Below are 26,777 nucleotides of genomic sequence, written 5' to 3'. Positions count from 1 at the left end.
ACGAGATAGGAATACAAGGATCGTCCCTTGGAATGTCGGGAGTGGAGGACTGTGAGGGTAAGAGTCAAGGATGCGGAGGTGGGTTTGGGCAAGAGCCACGCCCTGGTGGTAGATGAAGCACCACTGAGCACAGAGGGGCTTTGAGTTGGCTTCTTAGGGGTGGACAGAGGAGTGGGCAGCAACTGGAAACAAGAGGAGATTGTGTTTACCTAAAAAAGGACAGGACAGAGCTGAAAAGCTCGGCAGGTTCCTCAAGGGTTTTTATTTAAACTTCAACGTATGTAACAGCAGAAGGGAGGAGACAGCAAAAAAAAGAAGAAACTGAAAATGTTAGGATTTTCAGCGATCCTCTCAGGACTGAGCTGCCAGGGAGGTAGGTGAGGCGTGGGCCTCTCCACTGAGGGAGGAGTAGCTTCCCTCCTACAGAGGGAGAGGAGCCCTATCTGACCTGGGAAGGGGCCGGTTGTAGAGGCTGAGGTTTCACTGGCCTCCAGAGCGGAGTATGTGGGGTCAACGCTGACCAGGCAGGGGCCGTGTGGGAAGAGCAGTTTGGAGGGACCATGGGGGACGAGTGAAAGGGTTGCCGGGCGGCAGTGAAGGCCTAGGTGAAGCACGACCAATGGGCCTGCGTTACGTCTTCCTCCAGTAGGGTCCATGGCGTGAGCTGAAAAATGCAGGGATAGGTGACAGCAGGACAGTGAGGAGTTTAAGGTCAGCAGAGGCCCCGTCAGGCCAAGGGAGGGTGAGTGGGCCGAGCGAAAGGAAGGAAGTGGAGGGTGCGTCCACCGAGTAGATGTGTCGAGTGCGTTCTAAGTGTAAGGCTCTGTCCTGCCACTGGGGAGGCAACAGTAACCCTGACAGTCCCCCTTCAAGGGGCTTATCTTCTGGGTGGAAGGACGAGAGTGGAAAAGAGCACAGACAGGGGGCCCATCTCAGCTCTACCACTAACTAGCTTTGTGACCGTGAGTAAATCACTTGGCCTCCGTGGCTCAGTTTCCTCACCTATGAAACAGGGATGATAACACAAACCCGCTCTGTGGGGTGGTTAAAAGCAGGTGACCCTCCTTTTGTCGTGCCAGAAGGTCCGCAGAGCCTAACATTAGGGCACAACGCCCACGGCCCCACTGCACTTCATCTCCAGGAGGCGGCGTGTCATCCCACATCACCCACCACGAGAAGGGAGGGTGTGGTGCGTGAAGGTATTTGGAGAGAGAGACCTCATGCACATCACTTTTATTACAGTGTATAGTTATAATTCTTCTATTTTATTAGTAGTAGTTAATCTCTTGTTATGTGTAATTTACAAATTGTACTTTACCATAGGTCATGTATGTGTACAGGAAAAAACGTAGGGTTTGGTACTGTCCACACTTTCAGGCATCCGCTCGGGGTCTTGGAGTGTACCCCCACAGATAAGGGGGACTGCTGGTGACTGTCAATGGTTACAGGTGCTATGAAAATGGTAGAGTTCTCAGAGTGACTGGCTAGGGAGAGGGACTCTGCTTCAGCTGGAAGATCCAGGAAGGCCTTTCTGAGAAGACGACATTTGCTGAGACGGATTTGAAGAATGAGCAAAGGCCCCGAGGCAGGAACGAGAGTGGCTGTTGTGGCTGGAGCATAGAGAGATCACCAGCAAGGGGCCAGGGCCAGCTCGGACGGGCCCTGACGGGGCCGGGTAGGGAGTGGAGGTTTTCCCACTAATGATGAGATGCACCGGAGGTTCAAGCAGGAAGTGATTTGATCTCACAGGGGACTTGGGGAGGATCCCTCTGACTCTGTGGGGGCTGGTTTGTGGGTGGGCAGGAATGGGAGTGCCCCCCGCAGCATGCGTAGGTCAGGGTAACCAGCCACGCTCTGCAGAACTCACCTGCCGCTCAGCCAGGGCTTGCAGAGTGTGGCAGCGCTTGGTCATCGGTCTCTTCCACAGACTGAGACCGTCCTGGTACGGTGCCCTTGGCTAGGTTCTAGGGAGACAGTCTCTCAGCCCAAGGGGAGCAAAAGGTGGGACCTGTTGTACAAGAGAGCACTTGATGAAGACCCTGGAGCACCCCCCTGTTCCTGTGCTGCTCCCCTGGAGGAGGCCCGTGCCTGGAGGTGTCGCTTTTGTTCTCCTGTCCACAGCAAGGAGAGTGGCGAGTGGGTCCTACCCAGCTCACACTGCCCCCTGAGCCCGAACCCCAGCCTTTGGGTCATCCAGGAACCATCGTATGGTGCCTGAGCACCTGCCTTCTAGACTCACCCACATGCCCCTCCAGTCACACAGGGGTCTGTCCACTTGGAGCGACTCACTGTCACAGGGGAGTAAGGGGGCAAGTCAGCTTGTCACCGCTGCGGCAGGGGAGGTGGGTCTTCCACGTGGAAGTGGTCTGAAGTGGCACGGAGTGTGCTGAAGGCATGGCCCCAACCTCGCCACCAGCCATCTAGGGTACCAACAGACTGTCCGTGCTTCCGGGAGTGCGCAGTCTAGTTGGAGAGCTGTGAGAAAGCATGCGTGTCCCGGACCTGCACCCTGCCCAGACCCACTGCCGGGAAGCCCGGGGGGCTTCAGGGCCACGCTGGGCAAGGCTGCCGCCCTGGGCCCGTACTGGCCCCCACAGGTGCTCTTACAAGGGGTGTTGAATCGGGACCGTGGCCACATTCCCTGATGGGTGGCACACAGGCCCCATTTCCACGCCCCTAGCTGGTTGATGGGGAACTGGACCTCCATGGCCAGTCCTGACCTTCCCTCAGTCCCCGCCAGGCTGTCACCGGGATCTGCTTTACAAAAATGCCATGCCTTGTTCTTAGGGAAACTTCCCCTTCCTAACGGGCCTGCTTATTCTGCTCCCTGTCCCCCCTTCCTCTGCCTCTTTTCTGACCTTTGACCTTGGCTCCTTCATTATTTTCTCTTTGTCGCTGTATCGGGCAGTTTGGGCCAGAGGGCTGCTAGGTGGTAGCATAGGCTTCAGAAGGAACATGGATGTGAAGTAGCCGAGGCTCTTCCCTCCTGTCTCTCTCCTCACCATCCCCCATGTGAAACCCTTCACGTGTTTGCTTGTGCCCCGCCCCCAGCTTACACCAACAACCAGACTGACATCGCCACCCAGGGCTGGTTCATCGGGCTCATGTGTGCCATCGCCCTCCTGGTGCTGATTCTGCTCATCGTCTGCTTCATCAAGAGGAGTCGTGGTGGCAAGTACCCAGGTGAGTGTCAGGGGAGTGGGCTTGGGGACTGTCCGCTGCCACATCCGGGGCAGGGGCTCCGTTCTCTCAGCGAGCCCAGCTCTAGCCAAGCTTGAAAGCCCTCTTCTTGCCCGTTCTGTGCACCTTAGCGCTGCCAGAAAGCACTTGACTTAATTAAATTTGCTTGAGGTGGGCGGATAGAGTGGTCCGGGCAGCTCCAGAGAGGGGATGGAAGGAACGCTGGTCCCTATTAAGAATGACCTCCCCTTCCCTTGACTCACCATCCATCTGCTCAGTAAATTGACTTCTTTTCAGACTGAATCTCATTAGAATCCTATGTCCCAGGGAAGGAGGAGGGAAGAGAGGCATTATCTCTTACCGTGAGAGAATGTAGTGGGGAGGGGCCTGGGCAGAGGAAGCACACCCATGGGAGAGCTGTGGAGTTGGCCTCTCGGCGTGACAAGGGGGTCATTACCAACACCCTGACGGAGAACAGAAGCTCCCGTGTGAGGAGCAGGCAGAAGCTGGGGGCAGGTTGCACCGGTAGGGACCCTCCTGGCCATTCAAGGGCTTTGGGCTTCCCTAGGGTCCCAAAGGGGCGTTTCTCTTCTCTGGGCCTCAGATCCTCCAGCCCAGATAAACCAAGGTCACGGACAAGGACCTCTGACATTCTTGTTTCTAGAAATATTGATTGTTTTTTAGATGGGCCAGAAAGCCGCCTGTCTGTGGCGGGCTGGGTAGGGAGACAGGAGGCAAGATAATGGATGGCCCGAGAGTGGAAGTCCTGCCGGACTGCAGAGTGACACTGCCCCTTGCCCCCCAAAGCCCCGGCAGCCAGGCACGCCCCATGCTCCCCAAATGCCCATCACCCCTGTCTCTGTGAGCAAACCCTCCTCCAGACCCACCTCAGACTTGGAGGGAGAGGAGATGCAGTTTACTCCCCCGCCTGCCCCTTACCCTCGGACTGCGGGAGTCGAAAGAGTTAGGCCTCTCCTTGAAGTAAGGGAGGCATCTGGGAGGGAGGGCAGGAAATTACCACTCTTGTTTTGGTAAGTGATGTTTTCCTCCACACCGTTGTACTGTGTTGGGGTTGCTTTTCTGTATAAGGGAGCAAGCCAGAGTCAGGGGGATGGGCCATCTTACTGAGCTCACCTCCCCGCTGCAAAAGGAACTGGAACACCTGAAGAACTAACTCATCAGGCAAACTCTGAGCCTTCCTTTGCCCAGTAGAAAGCGCCCACTCCAGTTCTTCTTACAGCCACCCTCCTTCCCTCCAGCTGCAGGGTCACCCCTACTCCTAGTCCATCCGAAAGACAAGGGAACCAGGAGCCAGGAGGCTGGGGTCTCATCCTCACTCGAGACTTAGTTGCCAATTTGTCACATGAGGTGATCTTCACCTCTCATGGCCTGTTTTCTTCCCCTAAAATGGGGGTGATTATCCTTTCTTACACCCCAAAAAGGGTACAGAAAGAGTCATTCATATAAGTGTCTGCTGGGGGCCTGGCTCTGTGCTGGGAGGTAAGGATTCTAGCAGGAAAGCTGGTCTCGCCCTTAAGGATGTTTCAGCTGACGCAGAAGGAAGATCACAGCATGAGACAGGGCCCCGACGGACGCTTCCACGTCCCAGAGGAGGTACGGGGAGAGAGCCCTGCAAATGGGCGAGGTCACCGCACTCGCTAGCAGCCACGAAGAAACACGTAGTTCCCCACCCTCGAGGAAGGAACTAGCATTTCGTCACAGGCATAAGAAACACACAAGTGATTATAATACAGAGCAGAACAAGAAAGGTGCCAAGGAAAGCCTCACATCCGTTTGGTGTTTGGGGAACACCTCAGGGAAAGGTGTGGGGAGCAAGGTGGGAGGAGAATTTCATTGTCAGTGGCGATGTAAGGAAACCCCTGGCGAGGAGGAGACAGAATCGACTCGGCAACTGATTGACATGGGAAGCAAGAACAAGGGAGGCATTGATGGCGCTTACTGAAAGGGAGAGTGTCACTGAACCCAAAGGTGGCGTCTTCCGGCACTATGGCCAGGGCTCTGGAGAGCAGGGACATGCTCAGTCATGCTATCTATGTCTTTGCTTCTCTTGTTGACCAAGTGCGAGAAAAGAAGGATGTTCCCCTTGGCCCTGAAGACCCCAAAGAAGAGGATGGCTCATTTGACTACAGGTGCGTCATCTCCTTGGCTTCTGCTCACACACAGCGCCCCCTGTCGGTGGACTGTCCTCGCTGCCCTGAGTGGTGCCTTCCCCTCAGAGCAGTGGGCTTGGCCCACAGGCCATTGCACTGACATCCTCGCCCATCGCCCATCGCCCGTGGGTGGTCTCCTCTGCCTCTCTGACAGCACCTGCTCATGCTGGCTGTGCCGGACCAGGCAGCCCCCATACGGCCCGACACACGCATTCCGTGAATGGCAGTTATCACTCAGCTGCACAACTGAGACCTACTGAGCTCCTGATATGTGTTTCCACCTTTTACTCTGAAAACGAGCTCTGGTCCTCTTTGCTGATAAATGAGCTCAGTTCTCATCTTCCCCTCTGCCAACACCCAGCCCCGACCTGAACACACTGACCCGGGGAAGCTGTGCTGTCCAAAAGAAAGCATGGACTAGGTGAGGGATGGAGGGTAGTGTGGGGGATGTGTGGGGGGCGGTGGCTCTAGGCCTTTTCCTCATGAACTTGAACAATATCTCTGGCCTTTAGGCTAAAACAGGTCCACCCCACTCAGTCACTCTCTGGGACCAGGCTACCCCTGCCTTCCTCTGACCTCCAGATTCCATCCTGGGCCTCCGCCACTCTGTCCATCAGCAGCCTGGCAAGCAGGACCAGATCAATGGGCAGCACAGCCATGGCCCACATTGGAGCCTGTCTGGCACCTTAAGGACTACGTCCATCCATCTAGTCCTAACATCCCCATAAGCCCCACTAAGGGCAAGCACGAGAGGCCCCTCCCCTCCCCTGACTGTCCCCAGGACCCTGTGGGGCACCCAGCTCCTTCATAAGCTGAGGGCTGTTCCCTGGTCATGGGTTCCAAAGGCTGTGGGCTTTCTCTCCCCACGACCCTCAGTGTAGCCTCAGAGGGGGGACACAGACCTCAAATACAAGATCAGAGGGCCTGTGCTGTAAGAAGCTGCTTCCGCAGGCACCTTTCCCCGCCTAGACCCCAAAGCTGGTGGGCAAAGCCCTTGCCTCCTCCCCACCCACTGTGCCCTACCAACACTGAGGTTGGATGGGCACGCGTGAGCCACACACCACACCGGCACCTGGACATGCACACACTGCCTCCCTCTCAGCTTTGGGTCCGGGGTGGGGGACAGGTGGGGCATGGGTGGGGTCTGCAGCATTCATCCTAGAGCCCCTACAAGGGTGAGCCCAAGAGTCCTAAACTGGGAAAGGGCTGAATTGATACGTCAAAGGAAAAACCAAGTTTCTAGACAGACAGGCCTGGGGGAAAGGAGAGGTACTCTGCTTCCCTCTCCCTTGTCTGTCCGCCTGGTCCTTGAAGTTCCCTTGGACGCTAGGCTGACAGGAGGCTAGACCAGCGTTCCCCAGTCACTCCAGTTTCTTTCAAGCTTCCTGTTGGAAAGGTCTGTCCTCTTTTCGTCTGCCTCCCACCTGGATGGTGCCACCCCTTTCCTGTCGATCGTTTGCATTGAGCTTAGGTTCCTGGAATTCCCCCAAATCACAAAGACACAATCCTCATGTTTCTGCAGGTGGGCTGGAGGGCCCTGGGAGGGACTGCAGGCAAAAAAGCCTTGCGAGTGGAGTAAGGAGCCTGGTAATTAGAATCTGCCCATTCTTGGGGGCACCCTTCTAGTTGCTAGAGGGGATGCAGCCCCATTCATGAATTGCTCAATAAAGCCAATTAGACTTTTACATTTTGAAAAAATCTGCTAGTTCTCAAAAGGTGAGTTCCACTTCCTGCACAAACCCCATAGACCCATGTCCCTCACCCAGGGCGCCTCTCCCACAGCACTGCCATCGGGGAACACAGTTAGGCTACGTTTACGGGGCGGTGTTCACTTGTGACATGGGAAGAGTGGGGTAATAGCTTTCCAACCACTAATGCCCAGCTCCTCCAGCTCTTGCCCTCAGCCCTCTCCTGTCTTTGCCCGGCACTGCTGTTGGAAGCCAGAGCGGCACTGCCCAGTATGGAGGGTAGCCTGGGGCAGAGAGCGTCTGCTCAGACCACCTGGCACTGCTGTGGTCCTGCCTACTGGGACCCAGATTCTCACCACTGGTCCCACTGCCTCCTGCCCAGGAGCTTGTTTCCCCTCTGAAGTACAGCCAGCAGCACCCAGGCCACCGTCTGAGCCGAAAGGGCAGAGCATTCTCCAGCCAGGAGACAGGATGTGGTGCCTGAGCAGACGCCCAGCCCACTTGGGCATCTTATTTGCGGGGGGCACAGCAGGCCCAGTGAGTAGCTGCTTAACAGCCTCCCGGCCACCCTAGCCCAGGAGGAGGTAAAGGACAGCACCTGGGGGCCTCAGAGGGAGCTGGCCGGACTCTCTGGCCTCACCTATTACCTGCATGTCATCCCTCTTTCACTTGCCAGGCACAGAGCAACAGCATCTGTTTGTACGTAAAGCAGAGAGAGAGCTGAGAGAAACGGCATCAGACAGACAAGGGGAGGGGCCAGGCAGAGGCTGATTTCTCTAAGGCCCAGATGCTGGCTTTTTGGCCAAGGTCCGCAGACAAAGTCCCAGATCACTCGTCCAACGCCTCTGGAGGGAAAGACAGAGACCCAGTGAGAGGGCTTTCCCAAGGCCACAGGACCACATGATGACACACTGGTGGCTAGACCTCCATCCTGACTCCCTGTCCTGCCTGGTCTCACAGTACTTGGCTCTCCCTGATCCAGGGAGGCTGTCCCCTGTCTACTCCACCCCAGAGAGGGGCCTAGCCACATGAAGAGGACCTCAGACTGGAAGTCCCCAGCGTGGGCTCCTGTCCCAGCTCTGTACCAACTTGCCACCTCCCTTAGAGATGCTATTTGTCCTCTAGGCCATAGCTTCCCTTCTGTAGGACTGGCTGGACTGGCTGGTCCCTGCGGTCCTGTCCCTCTCTGGGGGGTGTAGTGCGTGTAGTGTGTGTGCTTGGCAAGAGGCCAGTGCCCTGCCCCACCCGCCTGGGTTTGGGCAGCGCTGGGCTGGGCCAGGCCCTGATTCTCTGTCTCTCTCTGGCCAGCGATGAGGACAACAAGCCCCTGCAGGGGAGCCAGACATCCCTGGACGGCACCATCAAGCAGCAGGAGAGTGACGACAGCCTGGTGGACTATGGCGAAGGCGGTGAAGGCCAGTTCAACGAGGACGGCTCCTTTATCGGCCAGTACACAGTCAAAAAGGACAAGGAGGAAACCGAAGGCAACGAGAGCTCAGAGGCCACATCGCCCGTCAATGCCATCTATTCTCTGGCCTAATGGAGACCGCAGGCACCGCCACTACTTTGCAAGTGGGAAGAGAAGAGATGGGGGGACAGAGCTGCCACCACCTTCAGGGACAAGGGTACAACGTGGGGGTCTGCCAAGTTCTGAGGACCACTGACCACCCAGCCAACCACAAGCCCCCTCCCGATGACCCCACACACTGGGTGCCATCTGTGTGGGAGAGCTAGACCTGTGGCCAAGCTCAGCTGGAGGGAGCCCGAGCCCCTTGCTCAGCCTCACAGGCACCCTGAGCCTTTCTCCCACACTGCCTGCCCTTGACTTTGGCACACACCGATTTCTGTTGATTCTGGTATTTCTCATTGTCTTTATTTTTGCTCTATGCATCTTCCTCTCCAGACCTAATGTCTCCCTTTTACTTTCCTTTTGAAATATCCCTGGGGAAAAAATAGGTGGATTATCCACCCCTTTGCCCCCCCAAAACTGCAAAGATAGGCAAAGAAATCTGGTCCATGAAAGAGCATAGAGAAAAGCTGCAGTATTCATGCCGCGCTGGGCCAATGTATTTCCGAAGGATGCCTTTCTCGCCATATGCCTCCCTGTGCCCGCGACCCATCCACCTCGGCCTTGCCACTTGCTGAGCTGGGCTTGGCTCCTTTCTGGAAAACTGACAGTATTTTTGGCAGGGAGAGGGGGGACAGGGCACCTCGCCTTGCTCTGGCTCAGTTGGGAGGTGGGCTTCCCTCTTGCTCCTCCCTCTTACCCTGCCCGCCCCCCCCCCCAGAGTGTCCAAGATGAGAGCTGCACCGACTCCGACAAAGGAGCTCGGGGCACAGGAACGGGCACTGGTGGAAGGGGCTCCAACTCCAGTGACCAGTACCTCAAGCAGCAGAAAATCAGGCGTCTGGTTCCTGGGGAGCTGCACTCGCCTCAAGACAGGAGAAAAAGACTGGGTTTGGACCCCTTCCTCCCCATCAGTGAAACTCGGGGTGTAGGAGTGAGGGCCACACCCACTGCATCCAGTGTAGAGGGTGCCCCCGTCTGGTCAGGAGTCGGCACCGCTGCCCTCGAGGAGATGGGGCCCTGAGACGCAAAAGCCTTGCTGGTGTGTCTGGGAGTGTAAAGCACCGCACCCCTTTCACCTCCAGCAGGCGCCATCTCTTCGGTCAGCTACATCGGGTTTGGACCTGTGCAGGCCGGACCCTGCTGCCCTGAGGCTGAGACTGAGCTGGTGTCCTTTCCTATCAGGGGACCCGGCAGGGCCACTGCCCTAACAGTGCTGGGAGGCCTGGCCTGGAGGACTCGGCGCTCTTCGTATGCCTTATGCAACTCTGCTCTGTCCCTGCAGTTCCCCGGTTCCCAGCCCCTCCCCACAAGCCTTGAAGCCTCCAGCAACCTCGTCTCAAGGAAAACAGGATGGCCTATGCAAGTGCCACAGCAGAACCAGATGCAACCACTTGACACGGGCCCTGCAACCGTTGCCCCAGGTGGAGACGCTGCAGACCTGCAGTTCGCAGCGATCGATCGACGTCCGACTGAAGGCTCGGCCTTCATCCACCCCACCTAATCCACTTTTGAAACCAAAGGTACCTAGTCTCAGAGGAGAGAGGTCTCGAGCCCGAGAGTAATCCTGTAGCTGCAGCTAGCTTCGATTTCAGGAGGGGGAAGCTGACCCCGGTAACGGGCCACCTGCCACAGACACAGCCTCTGAGTTGGGTCTCCAGCTGCTTGCCAGGGGACCTGGGCAGGAACAGAGCTGTGTCCTTCAGAGACTCTATGAAAGCATCATTTGCCATGTGTTTAAGCCCCAACGGTATTAGCAGTGCTTGCATCACTTAGTAAGCAGTCAGTGAAGGTCAAGCCCATAGATACACATACTCTGACTGCGGGTAAGAAACCATAGCCCAGAGGTAAGCCAGTTACGTTGTTTGAACCTGAGAGCAAGTAACCGTCCTGTGGCCTTAGCCATGGTCAGGTTTGCTACCTAGAAGCCCAAGGAGTAGCTCTCTTATGGTGACAGGGACCAGGTGAATAGCCGGTGGCTGAGGAGTGAGCTCAGGGGTCCCATCCCCTGGCTTTGCTTTGGCCTCTGCCTGGACACAGCTGGGCGTTCCTGCAGCCTAGGCCCAGGGTCCGAGAAGGGACTGTCGGGAAAGTAAGCCTGTGAGCCGAGTGAAGGACCAGCCTTTTCAGAAAACACTGGATCTGCGCAAGGCAGGCAGTTTCTCAGTCCCTGAGTCTATGCTGCACCATGCGCACTAGTGAACTTAGTTGCACTGAAAACAGTCTCTTAGGGCAAGAAGGACTGTGAGAGGTCCCCATAGCCCTCCTCCGCCTCTGTAAGGTCTGCTGCACACTGATGACCAGGGAAGGGCCTCTGACCCCCTGGGTCTAGAGGGAGGGGATCCTTCAGCCATCTTTGCTCCTTGTTCCCATCCTACCCAGCTCTACACCATCCCTCGTGGTGTGTGAAGACGCCGTCCGCCCCATCAGCCCACCCACCCTGCCACCACAACCCTCCTGGCAGGTGGGAGCACACCTGGGCCTGAAGAACCAAGCTGTTCCCAAGCAAAGGTGACAGGTAGTTTAGAGAGGTGTGTGGCTTGCAGGGTTAGGGTTAGGGAAGCAGCCCCTCCAGGGAGAAGAAAGTCCACTTTTCAGGGCACCATGCCAGAGTCCACCCAGCTCAGCGGGACAGCAGTATTGTCCCGCACTCCCCGCCAGCTGAGGCTCTCAAGCAACCCCCCAAAATACTCACCAGTGCTGGAAAGGATGGTACCATTGGCACTTGAGCCTGTCGGGCTGGGGGACCCCGGCTGGGGGTGGCAGGGGGAGAAGTATAGGTTATCTCACAGCGACTGGAAGTTCCATTGCTGTGCATGCCCAGGGACAAGAGCTATGGCTTCCTATGACCTCGTTTGTCTGGTAATTGCTCAGCATCTACCCTCAAACATCCAGTGTGAGCCAGGCTCAGAGCCATGGATACCATGGTGGAGAGTCGGCTGTGGCCCCTGCCCTCTTGGGGCTGCCAGTCCTGGACCTGAGTCTTGGGACACGGGGGCACTGAGTGGGAGCCCTCTGAGCATGCGAACTGCCAGGGGCCCTGGGCGCAAAGGGAGAACCTTCAGAGGGAGAATCGGTCTGTAAGGCTGGGCGAGACAAGGCATCAAAACTCCGGGGCGGTGGGGGCCGCAGTGGAGGAGGAGCCCTGCTTCCTGTGCCTCTGCTCTGCCCCCCAGGGCAAGTGGCCTAACCTGTCTGTATTTTGGTGCCTCAGTCTCCCCTATTCAGTCCCTCCTTGAATGCCTCTCTCCACAGAGGGACATGGCCCCACCTGGGGAGCCAGGAGGCTAGTGCTTGGGGAGCCTGCCACTGCAGGGCCAGGGGACAGCCACCTCCCGCCTTGCTTGGCTTATGGAGAATGGGACCTGTTCTTTCTTACCTTACTTTTGAGGACAGGGTTGAATTTAAGCTAAAGGGAAAGCCAAACTGGCTCCTTCCCTTGTCCATTGCCTTTGTCCTGAGGAGTTGGAAGTATCTGGTCCACCCCTTTCCTAGCAAACCAGGTCTGGAGAAGGGCCCACCTGCCTGAGCACAGCCAGGCCAGCATTGCTCGCCTGCAAGGGCTGTCTGCCGCCTGGGGCCAGAGAGCTTCATTGTTTTCTGAACACGCTTGGCCTTAGCAAAGGGATAGAAACAGATCCAAGAGTATCTGGCTTTCCCAGCTGAGGGCCTGCCTCTCCCCACCTGCACCCAGCACACTCGCAAGGGCTTGCCCACACGGGAGCCCACGCACAGCAGACCGAGGCCGCATTGCAGGACAGCTGCGCAGAAGGAACGGTACGGAGTGTGGCATTGCCTTGGAGGGGCTGAGTCCACACCCTGGCCCGCTTGAGATGAGATGTGAAGGGTTATGTGGGGTGCAACACCCAATTCGGGGCAGAGGGAAGGCTGCCGGGGCTGGGCCGGTTTGGGCGATTGCAGAGGGCAACAGGAAGAGAGAACAAGTCTGATGCAAGGGAGTGTGAACCTTCCCCAGGAACAGCACAAGCAGTGGCTCTTCAAGGCTCCCAGGGCCCTTTGCAAAATCGGGGCCAAGTCCCAGAGCAGCACAAACAGCCCCGTGACTGAAGGAGTGGGGGTTTGACATGCTTCTGCCTTTGCCTTTACAAGGCTCATTCGCTGACACTGAAGAGGTGAGGCTCCTTGGGCTGTCTGTCCCCAGGGGCGGGCTCCCTTCTCAGTGGGAGGTGGCAAGTGCCTGCGATACAGGCACAGGGCACACTCCCCACTCCTGACACCTTGATCACGACTCTGGGTGCATCTGCCAAACGCACACGTAGGGTCCCTAGAAAGAAACCCCCCATGGATCCTGGTTGAGCTTCGCAAGGTGACAGGAGTAGCATGTAGGAGGCATCTGATTTTTTTTAAGTCACAGTCAAAACAGAGCTCGACGTGTCAGGAGATTCGGTGTTGTGGGCAGAGCGCAGCTCCTGGGTGGCCCCCAGCCTGCCCAGCCCAAGCCAGAGCAGCACCCTCTCCCTCCCTCCCCTGCCGAGAACAGGCCTCCCTGAGACAGGTGCAGAGAAGGATCGGAGGGAAAAGTGACAGCCATCGGGGAAGCCACACCCGAAACCAGTGCTCCTCTGCCAGTGTGTTAGTACTAAGTGGATGTTCCATGATGGTGAGGACGGACATGAAACATGAAAAGGCATCTAGCAGAGGGTCAGGTTCAGATTTCAGCACATGAAGGCATCCAGAGCCGATCCCATTGAAGTGACTCATGGTGCAGACAAGGGCACTAAAATCTGGACAGGCGAAGGGACTTGCCCAAGGTCACACAGCTAGTAAATGAAGGTGAGGTTAGGGCTTGAACTTGGGCCCCATCACTCCTTTTCCAGTGTTCTCGCATCTCCCTCCAGCTGCCTCCTTGGAAACAGAGGTGTTACTTAACTCCATCCTGCCAGTTCGCCCTCCGTACCCCTTCACCCCATTCTCCACATCCCCCATATCCTCCCAAAGTGAAAGACACAAAGGACTTTTCTGAGTCCAAGGTCAGTCAGTATGTGATAGCCTGTGGTGTTAAAGGCAGCCCCAGGCCAGGAGAAGGGTGACGAGGTGGCTGGCGTTTGTCACTGTGAAGCCTAGACTTGTAACACGTTGGGCCCCCAGCACGCTGTGTCCCTCGGAGTGAGGGTGTAAAGGGCTCTCTGCCCACTCCGCCCTCGGCCCGGGAAGCCCTGCCTTGCTGGGATTTGCTGGGCTGCGGTTCAGCACATGTGAAGACTCCAGTGAAGCAATAACACACAAATCTGGGACGAGCAACCCAGGTTTTGTGCACTGCTCCGTTTTTTTCTAAGACGATGCCGATTAGAGGACCCGCCCTGCTGCTCTTTTTTCTGTCCTCAGTCAGTGTTGCCCCTCCGCCCACCTCCCGGCTCTTCGCCAACTTCTGCACACCCCTTCGGAGCTGATTGTCGGTCGCCTGAGACGCGCTGCCTTCTGTCCTGGTTCCTCCCCAACCCACGCCGGACCATCCCAGTTTGTTCCTTTCGATGGGAAAATGTTTTCCCGTCTCCATCGCTTCTCACCTGTGCGCACACCCACACGTCTGATCTCTTTCCCATCGGTTAAACACTTAACTCGCTGTGGCAGACATTGTTTTAACCCCTCTCACATCGTGTTCTTTCCTGTTTGTGAGTTATTTTGCATTAACCAACGTTGTCAGCGACGGATGCGTCTCTGAGGGCGTCTTGCACGACCTTCAGCAGGGAGGGCGTCTGGGCCGTGGAGGACCATCTAATACATGGACTTATGAACTGACTGCACGAGCAAAGAAAAGGCCAAATTATTCAGCGTTTTTTTTGAATCACTGTAAGAAAAACTGATTTCTTTTGTATAGAGAACACTAAACGTATAATAAAAGTTGTTCAAAACGGACTCTGGCCATATGTTCGTTTTCCCTGGTGGGTGGGAGAGGGATGTCAGGGGGTGAACGAGCGGAGCAAATCCAAGGGTTCCTCACAGGCACCGGACAGCACGTGCTTCTGGGGTTCCGTGACACCGGCCCCCATCTTGACGTTGGTCTCATCCCAGAAAACTCACTGGCACGATTTGTCTTAAACGTAGAGTGACTGGAATGGGTACGGCCATGGAGGCCCCCGCGTCAATGCGAGCCTGCGTGTGCCGGTGTGCCACGAAGCAGTGACGTGCGGGGCTGGGGGAGATGGGCAGAGCGACTCCTCTTTTGCGCCCCTGCCCTGAGATGAGAGGACTCTAGCATGGCCCTGCCCTGTCCTGGCGCAGAAGCCATTTCATCTGGCTGCATAATCAGAACTCACGACAGACCAAAGCCCCTCTCAATAGACTCAAAGGAATCTCAACCAACAAGCAAATAGAAATGGGAGAGAAACGGCGGGGCTGTTGGTTGAGAGGGATTAATAACCTTTCTTTCGCTACACCTGTGACTTGAAGGTTGGGAGGCCTACAGTTGTGCTAATTCTCACTGAGGAGTAGCCCAGAGCACCACCGGCAGGCAAGCAGGAGGGACGGGAGTGACCCCAGGCGATGAGGCTCCCTGCCCTCCGGGCGGAGGGGCTGGGGAGCGGTCGGGGCTGGGAGGAGACTCTGATAGCTGATGGTCTGCAGGCAGTACTGGGGGGACAGAGGCAAAAGGATTTCCCTGAAAACGCAAACCCAACTCTCTTAGACAAAGAACCACCAAGTACCTATCCAAGCCACCTGCTCTTACTCTCCCTTCAAAAGTCCTCAGATGCTTCATTAAAATAAGACTTTAGCCCCGGCTGGTGTGGCTCAGTGGATTGAGTGCGGGTCTGTGAACCAAAGGGTCGCAGATTCAATTCCCAATCAGGGCACATGCCTGGGTTGCGGGCTGCATCCCCAGTGGGGGGCGCATGTGAGGCAACCACACACTGATGTTTCTCTCCTCTTTCTCCTTCCCTTCCCCTCTCTCTAGAAATAAATAAATAAAATCTTGTAAAAAAAAAAAAAAAGACTTCATTTCCAGGTCTGACTCCCCCTAAATTGTTGGGTAAGTCTTTGGGTACGTTACTCTCACCTCCCACTCTCCCTATTCTCACCTCCAAATATGAGAAAGACCCTTCTCATCACTCTCCAGCTCACCGTCTCTGAAGTGCGTCCTCCCGTCCATTCGCACTACCCCACCGTGACTCCAAGCCCTCGTCCTGAATCGACAGTCTCCTTGCCTCCTGCGGTGCCTACTCCCCCCTCGTAACTGCAGCCAACAGGAGCCCCGACAATACAAATCTGGTGTGTCGCTCCTTGACTCGAAACCCGCAAGTTTGCTCTAGTACCTGCAGTTTGCTGCCATAGGGTAAACTCGGAACTCCTTGGTCTGGCGTCTGAGACCTTCCGCGACCTGACCCTTACTTCGGCAGCCCCGTTTTTCACCACTTCTCATGTACCTCCCACATTCCAGCCATTCCCAGCTAGTTCCAGCTCCCGCTGACATGCAGTGCTTTTTTATAATTCTCAGCTTTGGCAATTCAATTCCACTGAAAAGCACCTATTAATAATAACCAACTCTGCCAATTAATGACATAAAATATGTAGGATGAAGTTCCAGTCCTCAGGAAGCTCAGACTGCTATGGAGACAGCCAAATAAGCAAACACAGTGTCACAGTGCCAGGGACAAGAGCTCAGATAAATGTGGGCTCAACAAATGGGCCATGACCCAAAGGCGGGTCTGCTTGGCACAGCTCCCTCCTGACCCTCCACACCCCGCTCTTCTGGGCACCTCAGCCACCACCGCTGATGCCCACAACCGGGCTCTGCAACCATGATGCCAGGGGCTCCCCTGTTTCTCATTCCAGGTTCTTACGGATTATCTCTCCAGGGCTCCTTGAGGGCGAGCTGTGGCCTCTGTGCTGGGCCGCATCTTTAACAATGAGCTCCGGTGGTGACCTGTCCCAGGTGCCATTCCCTGACACCTGGAATGACGAGCACAAGCACACACAGAAACACCTGCTAGGTCTGGTTGATCCCCTCGCTGTGCCCAGAACACCTACTTTATGTGTCTCACAGGCCGTAGGCGTGCATCTGCTGCTCATTTCCTTCACTGCTGTGTGAGCGTCCGAGCACAAGAGGCCCGGTTTCCATCTCTGTCCACAGACCAGTACCTGGCACAAAGCAGGACAAAGCGAACGCCTAGGAGGGAGGGAGTGAGTGAGTGAGTGAGACGCTGCTGTCCCTTTGAAAGCAGTAGCTGGGTGGACTCAAGACTTTTGTGTTGCCCTCTTTGGATGTTGGATATTTGGATATTGGACTTGGATGTGACATTTCAGGGGTGGGGGGTGGCCCACTGGCCCAATTTTAGAGCAGGAGCCACAACTCGGGGACAGAAGTGAAGAGACAAGTGAGTCTCTTATTTGAAGAAAGCCAACCTCAACTCAATGGAGGCCAGACAAAGCGCTGCCTCTCTTCGGAGCCCCAGGGACCCCCAGAATATCTGTCATCTCTCATCCCTGTTTCCTGAAGGCTGCGCCTCCCATCCCATTAGAAATGCTAATCTCCGGCTCAGAGCTGGATTAACCGACCCAGTGGGAGGGGACCGTCATCTCCAATCTTTATTAAGAGTGAAGGCTGTTCCCTCTCTTGCCCAGCTGCCCCCAAAGGGACGGAATCTGGGAATTCATTACAGCCCTTCTTACCAAGGCAGCCTCTACTGCTCACCGCTCGCCCGTGTCAGGGGGAGGAAGGCAGGGAAGGGCCCATCTCAGCGCCCTCCTCCCCACTTAATGCATCAGAGCCCATTTGTTTGATGTCCGTTCCTGCTGGAGCGCGGGCCAGGCAGCGGGCCTCAGAGCAATTTGGAGCCCCAGCTGCGGCCCGACTGCCCAGCCCCCAGCCCCCACCCCACCCCCACCTCCGCCCTAGAACTTGCTGCTGATCAACCGCAGACCCCGCAGCAGAGAAGCATCGCTTCGTGTGGACCAGGAGACAGTCTGGCAGGGTTCACGAACTCTCAGCCCTGGCTTGGGTTCAGTAGGAGCTCGCCTTCCCCACACTCAACGGGGACAGGAATTCAGACCCCTCAGCCTCACAGAAGATGAGCTGTGGCTGGAGGGCAGGGGAGCAGTTCACCCTGAAACCCACAAAATTACTTAGTGTGGACAAAGAGAGGCCACATGCTGCCCTGGCCGGGTTGCAGTTTCAATTTCTGGTCAGGACACATATCTAGGTTGCAGGTTCGATCCCCGGTCTGAACATGTATGATCCCCGGTCCAAGCACATGCGAGAGGCAACCAACCAATGCTTCTCTCTCACATCGATGTTTCTCTCTCTCCCTTCCTCTCTCTCTAAAAAAGCAATGAAAAAAAATGTCCTTGGGTGAGGATGATCAATAGATAAATACGTATGTACACACACACATACATACATACATAAGGGGCACACACTAAACCTGACAAGCTCAGGGGAGGCCCGCGTGATGGCCTCGCAAACTCAGAGACCGAAAGTAAGTGCATAGTATGGTCCGACGTTAAAAGCTGTCTAACTGGCGGCAGGTCATGTCCTGGGCTAGAATCTCCCCCAACAGAAGTCAGTCTTCACCCTAACGGAGCCTGTCTGTTGTCTTCCTGCATCTAGGATGACGTGCATTTGGAATTTCCGGTTTCCTCTTCTCCAGCCCCCCGAAGCACAGGCACCACCCCGAGAGAGAACAGGAATCCCCTGACGTTGGGATCGGTATTGTGTTCCTTGTTGACTGTTAACTACCCCTTCCCGGCCTGTGTAAAAGAGGAATGTGTCTGTCATTTTACTTGTTATCCAATCCCAGAGGTTCCCTCCCTCGCTTTGCTTTCTCCCACCTCCTTAATCTATGACCAATGGATTGCACGGAACCCCCTTATCTCTTCCCTTTCGGTTTGTAGAAAATCAGGTGCAAAACTGCCATTTTTCCAGAGTATTTTCTCAGTCCATTGAGGTTTTGCTTCCTGGCAGTTGTCAGTTTGGCTCAAACAAACTCATAAAAATTCTTACAGGTTTGGACGTTTCTTACGTTGACATTAGTGTATCTTTAACATCACAGGTGCCCTCTAACAAGGCTGAAACGAGGGCCCCGGGATCGATCTGGGGAGGGAGTTTGCCACAGTAGCAGCAGAGAGTCCTGTACAATAGAGGGGGCGACTCTGGAACTCCTGGGCAATGGGGAGGCTGGCGCAGAGGAGAGGCGGAGAGCGGCAGAAGGAAGAGAAGAGAAGCAACTCTCCAAGTGTGGCCCCCAGACCTGCAGCACAGAGTCACCTGGGGACTTTTGCAATGCAGGTTTTAGGGCCCTGCCAGCTCTGCCATATCAGAAAGTGGAGTCTAGCCCTGACGAGAGGGGCTCAGTTGGCTGAGTGTTGTCACCAGCTCAATTCCCAGCCAGCACGCGTGCCTGGGCTGCGGATGGTCCTGGTTGAGACCCATGCGAGAGGCAGCCAATGGATGTTTCTCTCACACATCGCTTTTCTCCCCCTCTCTTTCTCCCTCCCTTCCCTTCTCTCTAAAAATAAAAAATGAATAAAGATATTTTATATATATGAAAAATATATGTACACCTAATTATATATATATATAAGAAGCTCCATAATCCATGTTGTAACAACCCTCCAGGCTGCAGTTGGAGAACCACTAGATTTCAGGGACACAATGAGGACGATGGGCGCTCTGGGATGTGACCCTTTCCCATGGCCCCCAAATTGTCAGTCAGTCTACCCAATTAATACATTTGCCTCATGTAAATGTGGATGCTTTATACAAACTATCAAAGTCGGTGAGGTCTACGTCCAAATTCGTGCAGGGTGAAGCAGAGACCACCAGAGAACGTAGGGGTCAGAGAACAAGCCCGCGGGGACTGGCAAACATTGTGGGAGAGACTTTGACTTTCAGAGACCAGGGAATTGACAGCGAGTGACACCGAAGGGGCAATACACATTTACGTCAAAGAGGCAAGAGGGCACCAGATGGTCCTTTGGTCACAATGCATTTAATGACTCGAGGAGAGGGGGACTAATAACGCTGATGCTTGCTGACTGGGTGAGGCGGAGCGATGTGCACTTTATGCTGATTGTCTCTGCTAACCCTCACGCCAGCCCTCCCACGCAGGTGGCTTTACACCCTACCACACACAAGGAAACTGGGGCTCCAAAGGGCTGAAGAATTTGCCAGAGGTAATTGACAAAGCCAGAACTAGCTGCCAGGTGTGTCTGACTCTAAAACCTCCGCTTCCGCCCCTGCACTCGGGTGTGAAGGGGCATCTCTCTGAAGAATTAGCCCAGCCTCTGTGCTTCAAAGGCATCGTGCCAGAGCAGCCCCTGCCAGCTCTCCCACACATCCCAGAACAAGTCTCCCCTCAGGACTCCGCTCTGCTGTAGTAGGACACTCGGGCTCCTGACTCCACCCAGGAGAGCCCAGGGGAGGGTCGTGCTGCCTTGCAGCTCACGGTCAGGTGTGAGGGGCAGCGAAGCCATAGGTGCTCTCCCTTCTCCGAGTCGGCCTGGAGTGCCAAGGAAGAGCCAGGACCCTGCAGGGAGGTCAGGTCCTGCTGTGTGACCTCAGGCAAGTTACTTAACTTCTCTTTGCCTCTGTTTCTTCATCTATAAAACAGGGGTTGTACCTGTGGCTACCTCTAGGTTGTTGTAAGGATCAAATCCACTGAAATGTGAGAAGTTCCAAGGAGAGTACCTGATGCATAGTAAGCATCAGGTAATAATTTGTTAAATTTTGATGAATGAATCTCTTACACTTTCCCCTTCTTCTGCATCCTAGAATGTTCTCCCTGGCCTCTCCTTCTTCCTTCAAAAGTCCTCCCCACCCTTCCTGGCAGGCTCAAATCCCACCTTTCATAGCAGGCTCAAATCCCACCTTTCGTAACTACCTCGGCACACAAGGCTGTCTCTCCCCGAGTTCCTCATGCTCTTGCCGCTCCCCCTACCCCTTGGCCTTCAGCATAAAGTCCCAAGTTGTTTCTTCCACGCCTGGCCGGTCGACAGCCCTCTGGGGGGCAGGACCAACACCTCATCCTCCTGTACCTCTGTGGCACCCACCCTGAACCTCGCACAATGGGGTAATCCACTGATTTGGGGGACCCAGTGGTCCTCACAGGGCAAGTGGAGCCCATTTGTATTCAAGCTGTCTGTACTGCTGCGTTCAGTGCCCAGCTAGTGGTTTGGTATTGATTTGGGGGGAGGGGGCAGGGCACACAGTACTTGTCTTCCTAGAAGCAAGTTTACCAAGTTCCAAGTGGCTGGATGTAAGGGTCCGTGATGAGTATTGAGAGCTGCAAGTTTCTTTTGCAGCCCCATTAATTAACTTTCCCAAAGCCCCCTAAGTGCTCTTGTGACTCTCTTTCCAGCTTAGGAACCCACGCTCATTTATCGGAAAGGACTGGACAGCTTTCACCTTCCTCCTGCCCTATTTAGCTTCAGCCTGGCTGTCAGCACCCAGCACAGCCCTCTACCCATGTGGCAGAGGAGAATAAGGCTGGATATCCAGAAGGCTTGGCTTAGTCCTAAGGGAGAAGGACCACAGGTCAGGACTCAGTCAACGTCCCCTCCACGAGCTCTCACAGTCCTGGTCCAGGTGGAATAATTAGGTATAAGAACCTCCCTGGGGTCTTTTTCCCAGAGATTTAGGAGACCAAGTCTCACATTTAAGCACAGGAGAAAGCTGTCTTCCAGGCCACAGGCGTAACATGAGAACCTCCCACAGACAGCACCTGTCCCAAGGGAAGGGGAGTTGGACAGAGCCCCATGCAACCTCATCCATGCAACCAGCTCTGAGGCTCAGAGGAGTCAAAGTCAGCCTCCTTTTCCTTCCCAAAGCCCTTCAGTGACCTCCAAGAGAGCACAAAACAAACCCAAAATCCTTCCTCCTGAACAACATTGGCCTCCCTCCCAAGTTTTCTGTAGGGCTGTGCCCTGGGGTGGCGGGGACAGTCGGGCCCATAAGCTAACTGCATGCAGGGGACACAGACCAGGCTGGATGTGCACGAGGCCACTGGGCCAGTGTAGTCATCAGGGTCCTCAGGGTGGCCTTCGAAATTACGTGCCTGCCTCAGGCACGGAACTCCAGGGCTGGGGTAAGCCTGGCCCACCCCCTCATTCTATACTTTCCCCATATCAATGCTGAATCGGAAACCGCCCCACCCCCAGTGAGTGCACCTCCGCATTAGCTGATGCTCCTTGGGAAAGGATTTCAAACAATGGCCACACTGCAAATGATGGCCGACCAGACTGCATTTGAAAGGGCTCAGAGTTTTTCTAGGAAAAAAAATACACAGACTTGAGGTTGATGGAGACTCAGATGTATCGCTTGCCTGCTGGCTTCATGGGGTAGCACTCAGCAAAGGAACACCGGGCTCCGCCAGTACTTTTGCCTGGGAGAAAGCTGCCCCTCTAGCTCTTGCCCTGCAGCCAGACAATTCAGTTCGTCCCTGTATGTCCTTGGTGCCTTTGGAGCTGTTTCCCCAGGGCTGGAGCTCAGAGCAAGTGAGTTGATGTCAAAAAGTTCCATTTGTAAGTATCACCACCGATCTTGTCAGAAAAATGTGATTGTCCACCTCAGTGCCTCGCTCTCCCCTGGCTGCAGGGACAGCACGAAGTGATGTACCCATGTGGTCCCCTGGCTGGGGCAGGAGGGAAGATGCTCCTGGGACCCCAAGCAGCACCTGCAGGGAGAACCCAGCATCAGAGAGCAACAGTGTGATTCTCAGAGCTGTCTCCGCACAGCCCAGGCCAAGACAATAGATCCCAAGTTCTGGCAGCCACACACGTTCATCAGTGGATCAAAGAAGACAGAAAGCCACACCCACAGGCTACAAAATAAGCCTCACCTCAACCAGAGGCCACCAGGATCCAGCAGAGAATAAACGTGGGGACAAGCTGCCCCCCAGCCTCACTGTGATGCAATGGGGCTCCCCCTTTGCCTAGACACCACCCAGAGAGAAAGTGAAAGGGTCCTGATAAACACCACTCCCAAAGTAGGATGATGAAGGAAGACAAGCTGCCCAGCTAAATTTAAATTTCAGATAAACAACTTCATTTTATTATTCTTAAAAAAAATACACAAACTTACAAATACACTCATTCTGAGCCAGATAGAAAGAGTTCCAGATTTCCAGTTGCCCTAGACTCTCTGGGGGCCTCTAGCCTCCCACCAAAGTGGAGGCTGGGAGCTGGGGACGTTAGAGACAGGAAGAGGTAATGAAGTAGTTCTCAGGAATCTCATCCGACGCTAAATGGAAGAACATGTAGATATAACTTTAGTTCTATGTGCAGGCAGACCCCAGACCAGGGCAGAGCCTCTGAGCCCCCTTTCCTCTCTCTCCTCCACCCTGACATGCATCCCCTCCCATTTCCGATCCCCCGGCCCTTCTCCGGAGCTGTCAGGCTCACTCTCGTGGGTCCATCAATGGCTTTTAAAGGAGGCCCCAGCTTTCATCCTATTAGTGAGCCCATGAGTAATTACGACTTCATTAGCCAAATAGGTTCTTGGTTCAGAGACTTCCCCCCACCAAAATAAAACACACACCCGCTTCCCTCCATCTGAAGTCTGTCCCCTGGGGTGCCAGCTAACAATCGAGCAGGGCTCCAGGGAAACCAGAAAGGGGAAGAAGCCAGGGATGGCTGGCCAAGGGGAGGAGGCCCATCTCACCCCCCCTCCTCCGAGACGCATCTGTTGGCTGGCTGGCCCCTGGAGAGACTTTTGACAGGGAGAGGGATGGCACTCCAGCAAATGAGGGGCATGACCCCTTGCATCTGTCTGCTGCCCCTCTGGCCCTGCTAGCCCTTCCAATCAGGAGCCGGCCCTCCGTGGATGGCCAGTGCCCTTCCGGGATAAATGGGGTGAACTTTTCCTTGGGGGACTCTGTGGCAAATACCCAGGGGCCTCCAGAGTGTGCCTAGCTCCACTTCCCCCTATTTCATCTCCACTTTGGCTACTGCAAATCCGGGGGCAAGGAAGCAGAGGGTCTGCCAAGTGAGGACAAAGCTGCGCCCCACGACCATCTGGCGGGGAGAACTTCAGTCAGCCTCAGCCACCAGACCAGGCAGGCAGGTCCCTGACGCCTGGAAGAGATTCTGCTGCTTCTCTGTCATTTACCTGGTACCCCACACTGCAGTATTAGAACCAGTTTCTTTGGGTCTAAATTAGCTCTACATTGCAATTAAAACCATTCCCCCTCGGGAAATTGCTTATTGTCCTCTTTTCCCATTCTTTTAATAGGTTTTAGGGGCATGGAATCCACTCCTCCGGCCTCTAGCCTTCTCTACCCAGAACTTTCCTTAGTCCCAGCGCAGGTGAGTGAGCCGGTGAGCTGCCAGGATGAGGACGTACCAGCTCTGGCCACTCCCGCTGCCCACCCTCCATCGGGAGAAGGTGTAGGCTCCCTGCAGGTCCTCCGACACACGCCTCTTTGTCCATGAATCTTCCAGAGAGAGCTGGCTGCTTCTTCAGGGCTTCGCAAATAACAGCTGGTGAATTCTCATTCCTGCTGAGGGCCCCTCTGCCTGGATCCTCAGCTGGCAAGATGCCATCTGCTGGGGCTGGACCCAGAGGCAGGAGGGTAGATGAGATGACCGCCAGACAGCCCAGCCACCTACCGTACTCCAAGCTCTGTACAGCCTGGCCTGGCCCTGGCCCTGACTCTATCCTGACCTCTTTCTACCCCCAGGCCTGCAGATCTGCCTCTGCCCACCCCTTTGACCCCCCATCCCCAAGTCCCAGTCCACAGTCAGCCCAGGGCCCAGGCAGGAGGACCCCTGCTCCTTGCCCTTAAAGGAAAGGGAGTCCCCGGAGCCCAGCCCAGCTGTGCGCACGGCGCCCCTGCTTGTGCTTCCTGAAAGCAACCGTCCTTTTGTAAATTCTGCAATTTCCCAAAGTGCCGGGAGCATTTCATCTGACAGTCACAGCATCTGTTCCTCTCACTCTCCAGAAGGTCGGGTGGGAGCCGTGCCAGCCCCTTCCCTGAGGCTCCCCCTGCCTCACACTCCTTCCATCAATTTGGGCACCCGCTCACCTGGTCCCCTGGGAGCACCTCCAGTACCTCTCTGCATCCCTGTCCCCTGAGGCCACCGCCCCCTCTCCATGGCCAGGACTGGCAGCCTTGATAACCATCTCCGCTTCTGGGACCAAGCCCACCTGCCTAAGCAGAGAGAAACCCGTCCTGTTCCTCAGGCAACTGCAGGGAAAGGGGCTATTCTTTCAACTGAGGCCTGCCCAGGGCCCCTAATATGTATTCCTATTACATGGGCCTCAGGGGGGCGAAGAGAGGAAGCCTCATGCTCGGTCCTCCCCATTGCCCTGCTCTATGCACAGTCTTTGGGCTGCTCACTTCCAAGGCAGTGGAAGTTATGGCTGGTTCCTCGGCCCAGAAGCCCTACAGGGAGTCTGGCCTGCCCTGTCCGGAGCTTCTGCAGGGAGTCCTGCACCTGGGCACTACTGACGTTTGGGGCTGGGTGATTTCCAGGCGTGGGGCCGCCCTACGCATTACAGGATATTTAGTAGCATCCCTGACCTCTACCCACTAGAGGCCAGTCACACAAGTACTGTGAGGACTAAAAAATGTCTCCAGACATCGCCAAATGTCCCCTGGTTAAGAGTCATTGAACTACAGCCAAAAAAAGGACCTGACCCTGAGTGTCAGCAACGGACACCCCAACCGCCACGTTGCTGATTCCCAGGCTCCAGGTGACAAAGGGCTGGCTTAGCTGGGGGTGGGCCTGCACAGGGCCAGATGGTACGCGCTCGCACACCGCACCATCTCTGTCGTGACTGCCCGCCGGCTGGGGTGGCGCGGCAGCGGCCAGGCAATACGTAAGTGCACAGGCGTGGCTGTGCTCCAACAGATCTTTATTCATGAGCCCGGACATCTGAATTTCATATTATTTTCATGGGTCACGAAACATTTTTCTTTGTATCTTTTTCCAACCATTTAAAAACGTGCATGCCTAGCACATCTACCACCCCTCCCCCACGCCCAGGGTCTCAGAGGGCTCAGACAGCAGGGCCCTGAACAAAGCCAAGGGCAGAGGTTCAAATTCCAAATGGGGTCCTGCTCCTCTGAGGAGGTGGGGGAACCAGTCACCCCAGATCCCTTTGGCCCAATAACTCCGGACTGTTTTTAGTGGGGCAACCCCACTGACCTCAGCAAGACGGACCACATAATTTGCAGTGCCAGGTGTAAAAAGAGAACGCTGGGTCCCTTCTTCAAAAAGTTATCAATAACTCCAAAAGCAGCAGGAGAGCCTTAAACCAAGCAAGAGCCCGTGTAGCCTCACGGGCTGCCACACCCACAAAGCCAGTCCTAGACCTCAGCCTCCTCCCGGGAAGAGCAGCGGCCTGCTCGGACCCTCTGCCAGACTGGAAATCGGCACGTCAGGCTGGTCCTCTGACCCTGGGGGACAGCACCTCCCCTAGGCCTTCAGGCCGGGCTGCCACTGTGATTGTGCCCTGCAAGGTGACGTCGCCCGAGTGCGTGAATGGGGGTTGAAGCCAGCCCTGCTCCCCTTGCCAAGCTGTGTGTCCCATGCAATGTCACACTGCCTGCGGGAGTTTGTACTAAATGGGCTGGTACGGCCCTGCCTCCAGGATGGGGGAAAGAAGAGCCAGCTCTGCCCCAACATGGTCTCCTCCACCCGCGTTCGAATCCCCAAAGACAAACAGACGGCGGGCCCACCGGCCCCCATAACAAGCAGGTGGGAGCCCCGACGCTGTGCTGAGGGCATGGGCGCTCGCCATGCAGGGTGAAGGCCCTGCCACCACACAGGTAGGTAAGACGGACGCCTACGAAGTGACAAGAACTCTGAAGAGGGACACTGTGCCCAAGAGAGAGTGAGGACAAGTTCGGCTTCCTGAAAGGGTGACTACTGGGCCTGTTTTTTTGGTTTTTTGTTTTTGTATTTGAGAGAAAGAAAAGAAGGGAGAGGGAGAGAGAGAAAGAGACATCAATTTGTTGTTCCACTTATGTATGCATTCACTGATTTCTTCTTAAATGTGCCCTGACCGGAGGCTGGACCCACAACCTCCGCATATGGGGAACGACGCTCTAACCAGCTGAGCGACCCATCGGGGCCGGGCCAGGTTTTGAGAGCCAGGAGGATTTAGCCAGGCACACCGAAGGAAGAGAGAAGGCTATTCCGCAGAAGAAACCGCACTAAGAGAGGGAAACAAGAGGCTCCACCCCTTTCCAGAAGGGCAGGCAGGTCGATGTG

General features: G+C 55.5%; 1 protein-coding gene across 9 annotated transcripts in view; it reads left to right on the top strand.

The window, feature by feature from the left end:
- NFASC (neurofascin) overlaps positions 1–14,474 on the top strand; it is a 183,830-nt gene extending 169,356 nt beyond the window's left edge. For all 9 annotated transcript variants that reach the window (XM_053915511.1, XM_053915505.1, XM_053915508.1 and 6 more), the window contains 3 exons: positions 3,052–3,183; positions 5,261–5,330; positions 8,348–14,474. In XM_053915511.1, the coding sequence (XP_053771486.1) occupies positions 3,052–3,183; positions 5,261–5,330; positions 8,348–8,579 (434 nt within the window). In that variant the 3' untranslated portion in view covers positions 8,580–14,474. The remainder of the gene's footprint in view (positions 1–3,051; positions 3,184–5,260; positions 5,331–8,347) is intronic.
- The last annotated feature ends 12,303 nt before the right edge of the window (positions 14,475–26,777 follow it).

This window comes from Desmodus rotundus, chromosome 12 (assembly GCF_022682495.2).
Source record: "Desmodus rotundus isolate HL8 chromosome 12, HLdesRot8A.1, whole genome shotgun sequence".
In the NCBI taxonomy this organism is placed as follows: Eukaryota; Metazoa; Chordata; class Mammalia; order Chiroptera; family Phyllostomidae; genus Desmodus; species Desmodus rotundus.
Note: the sequence above shows the minus strand (reverse complement) of the source record. Positions and strands in the feature narration are given on the sequence as shown.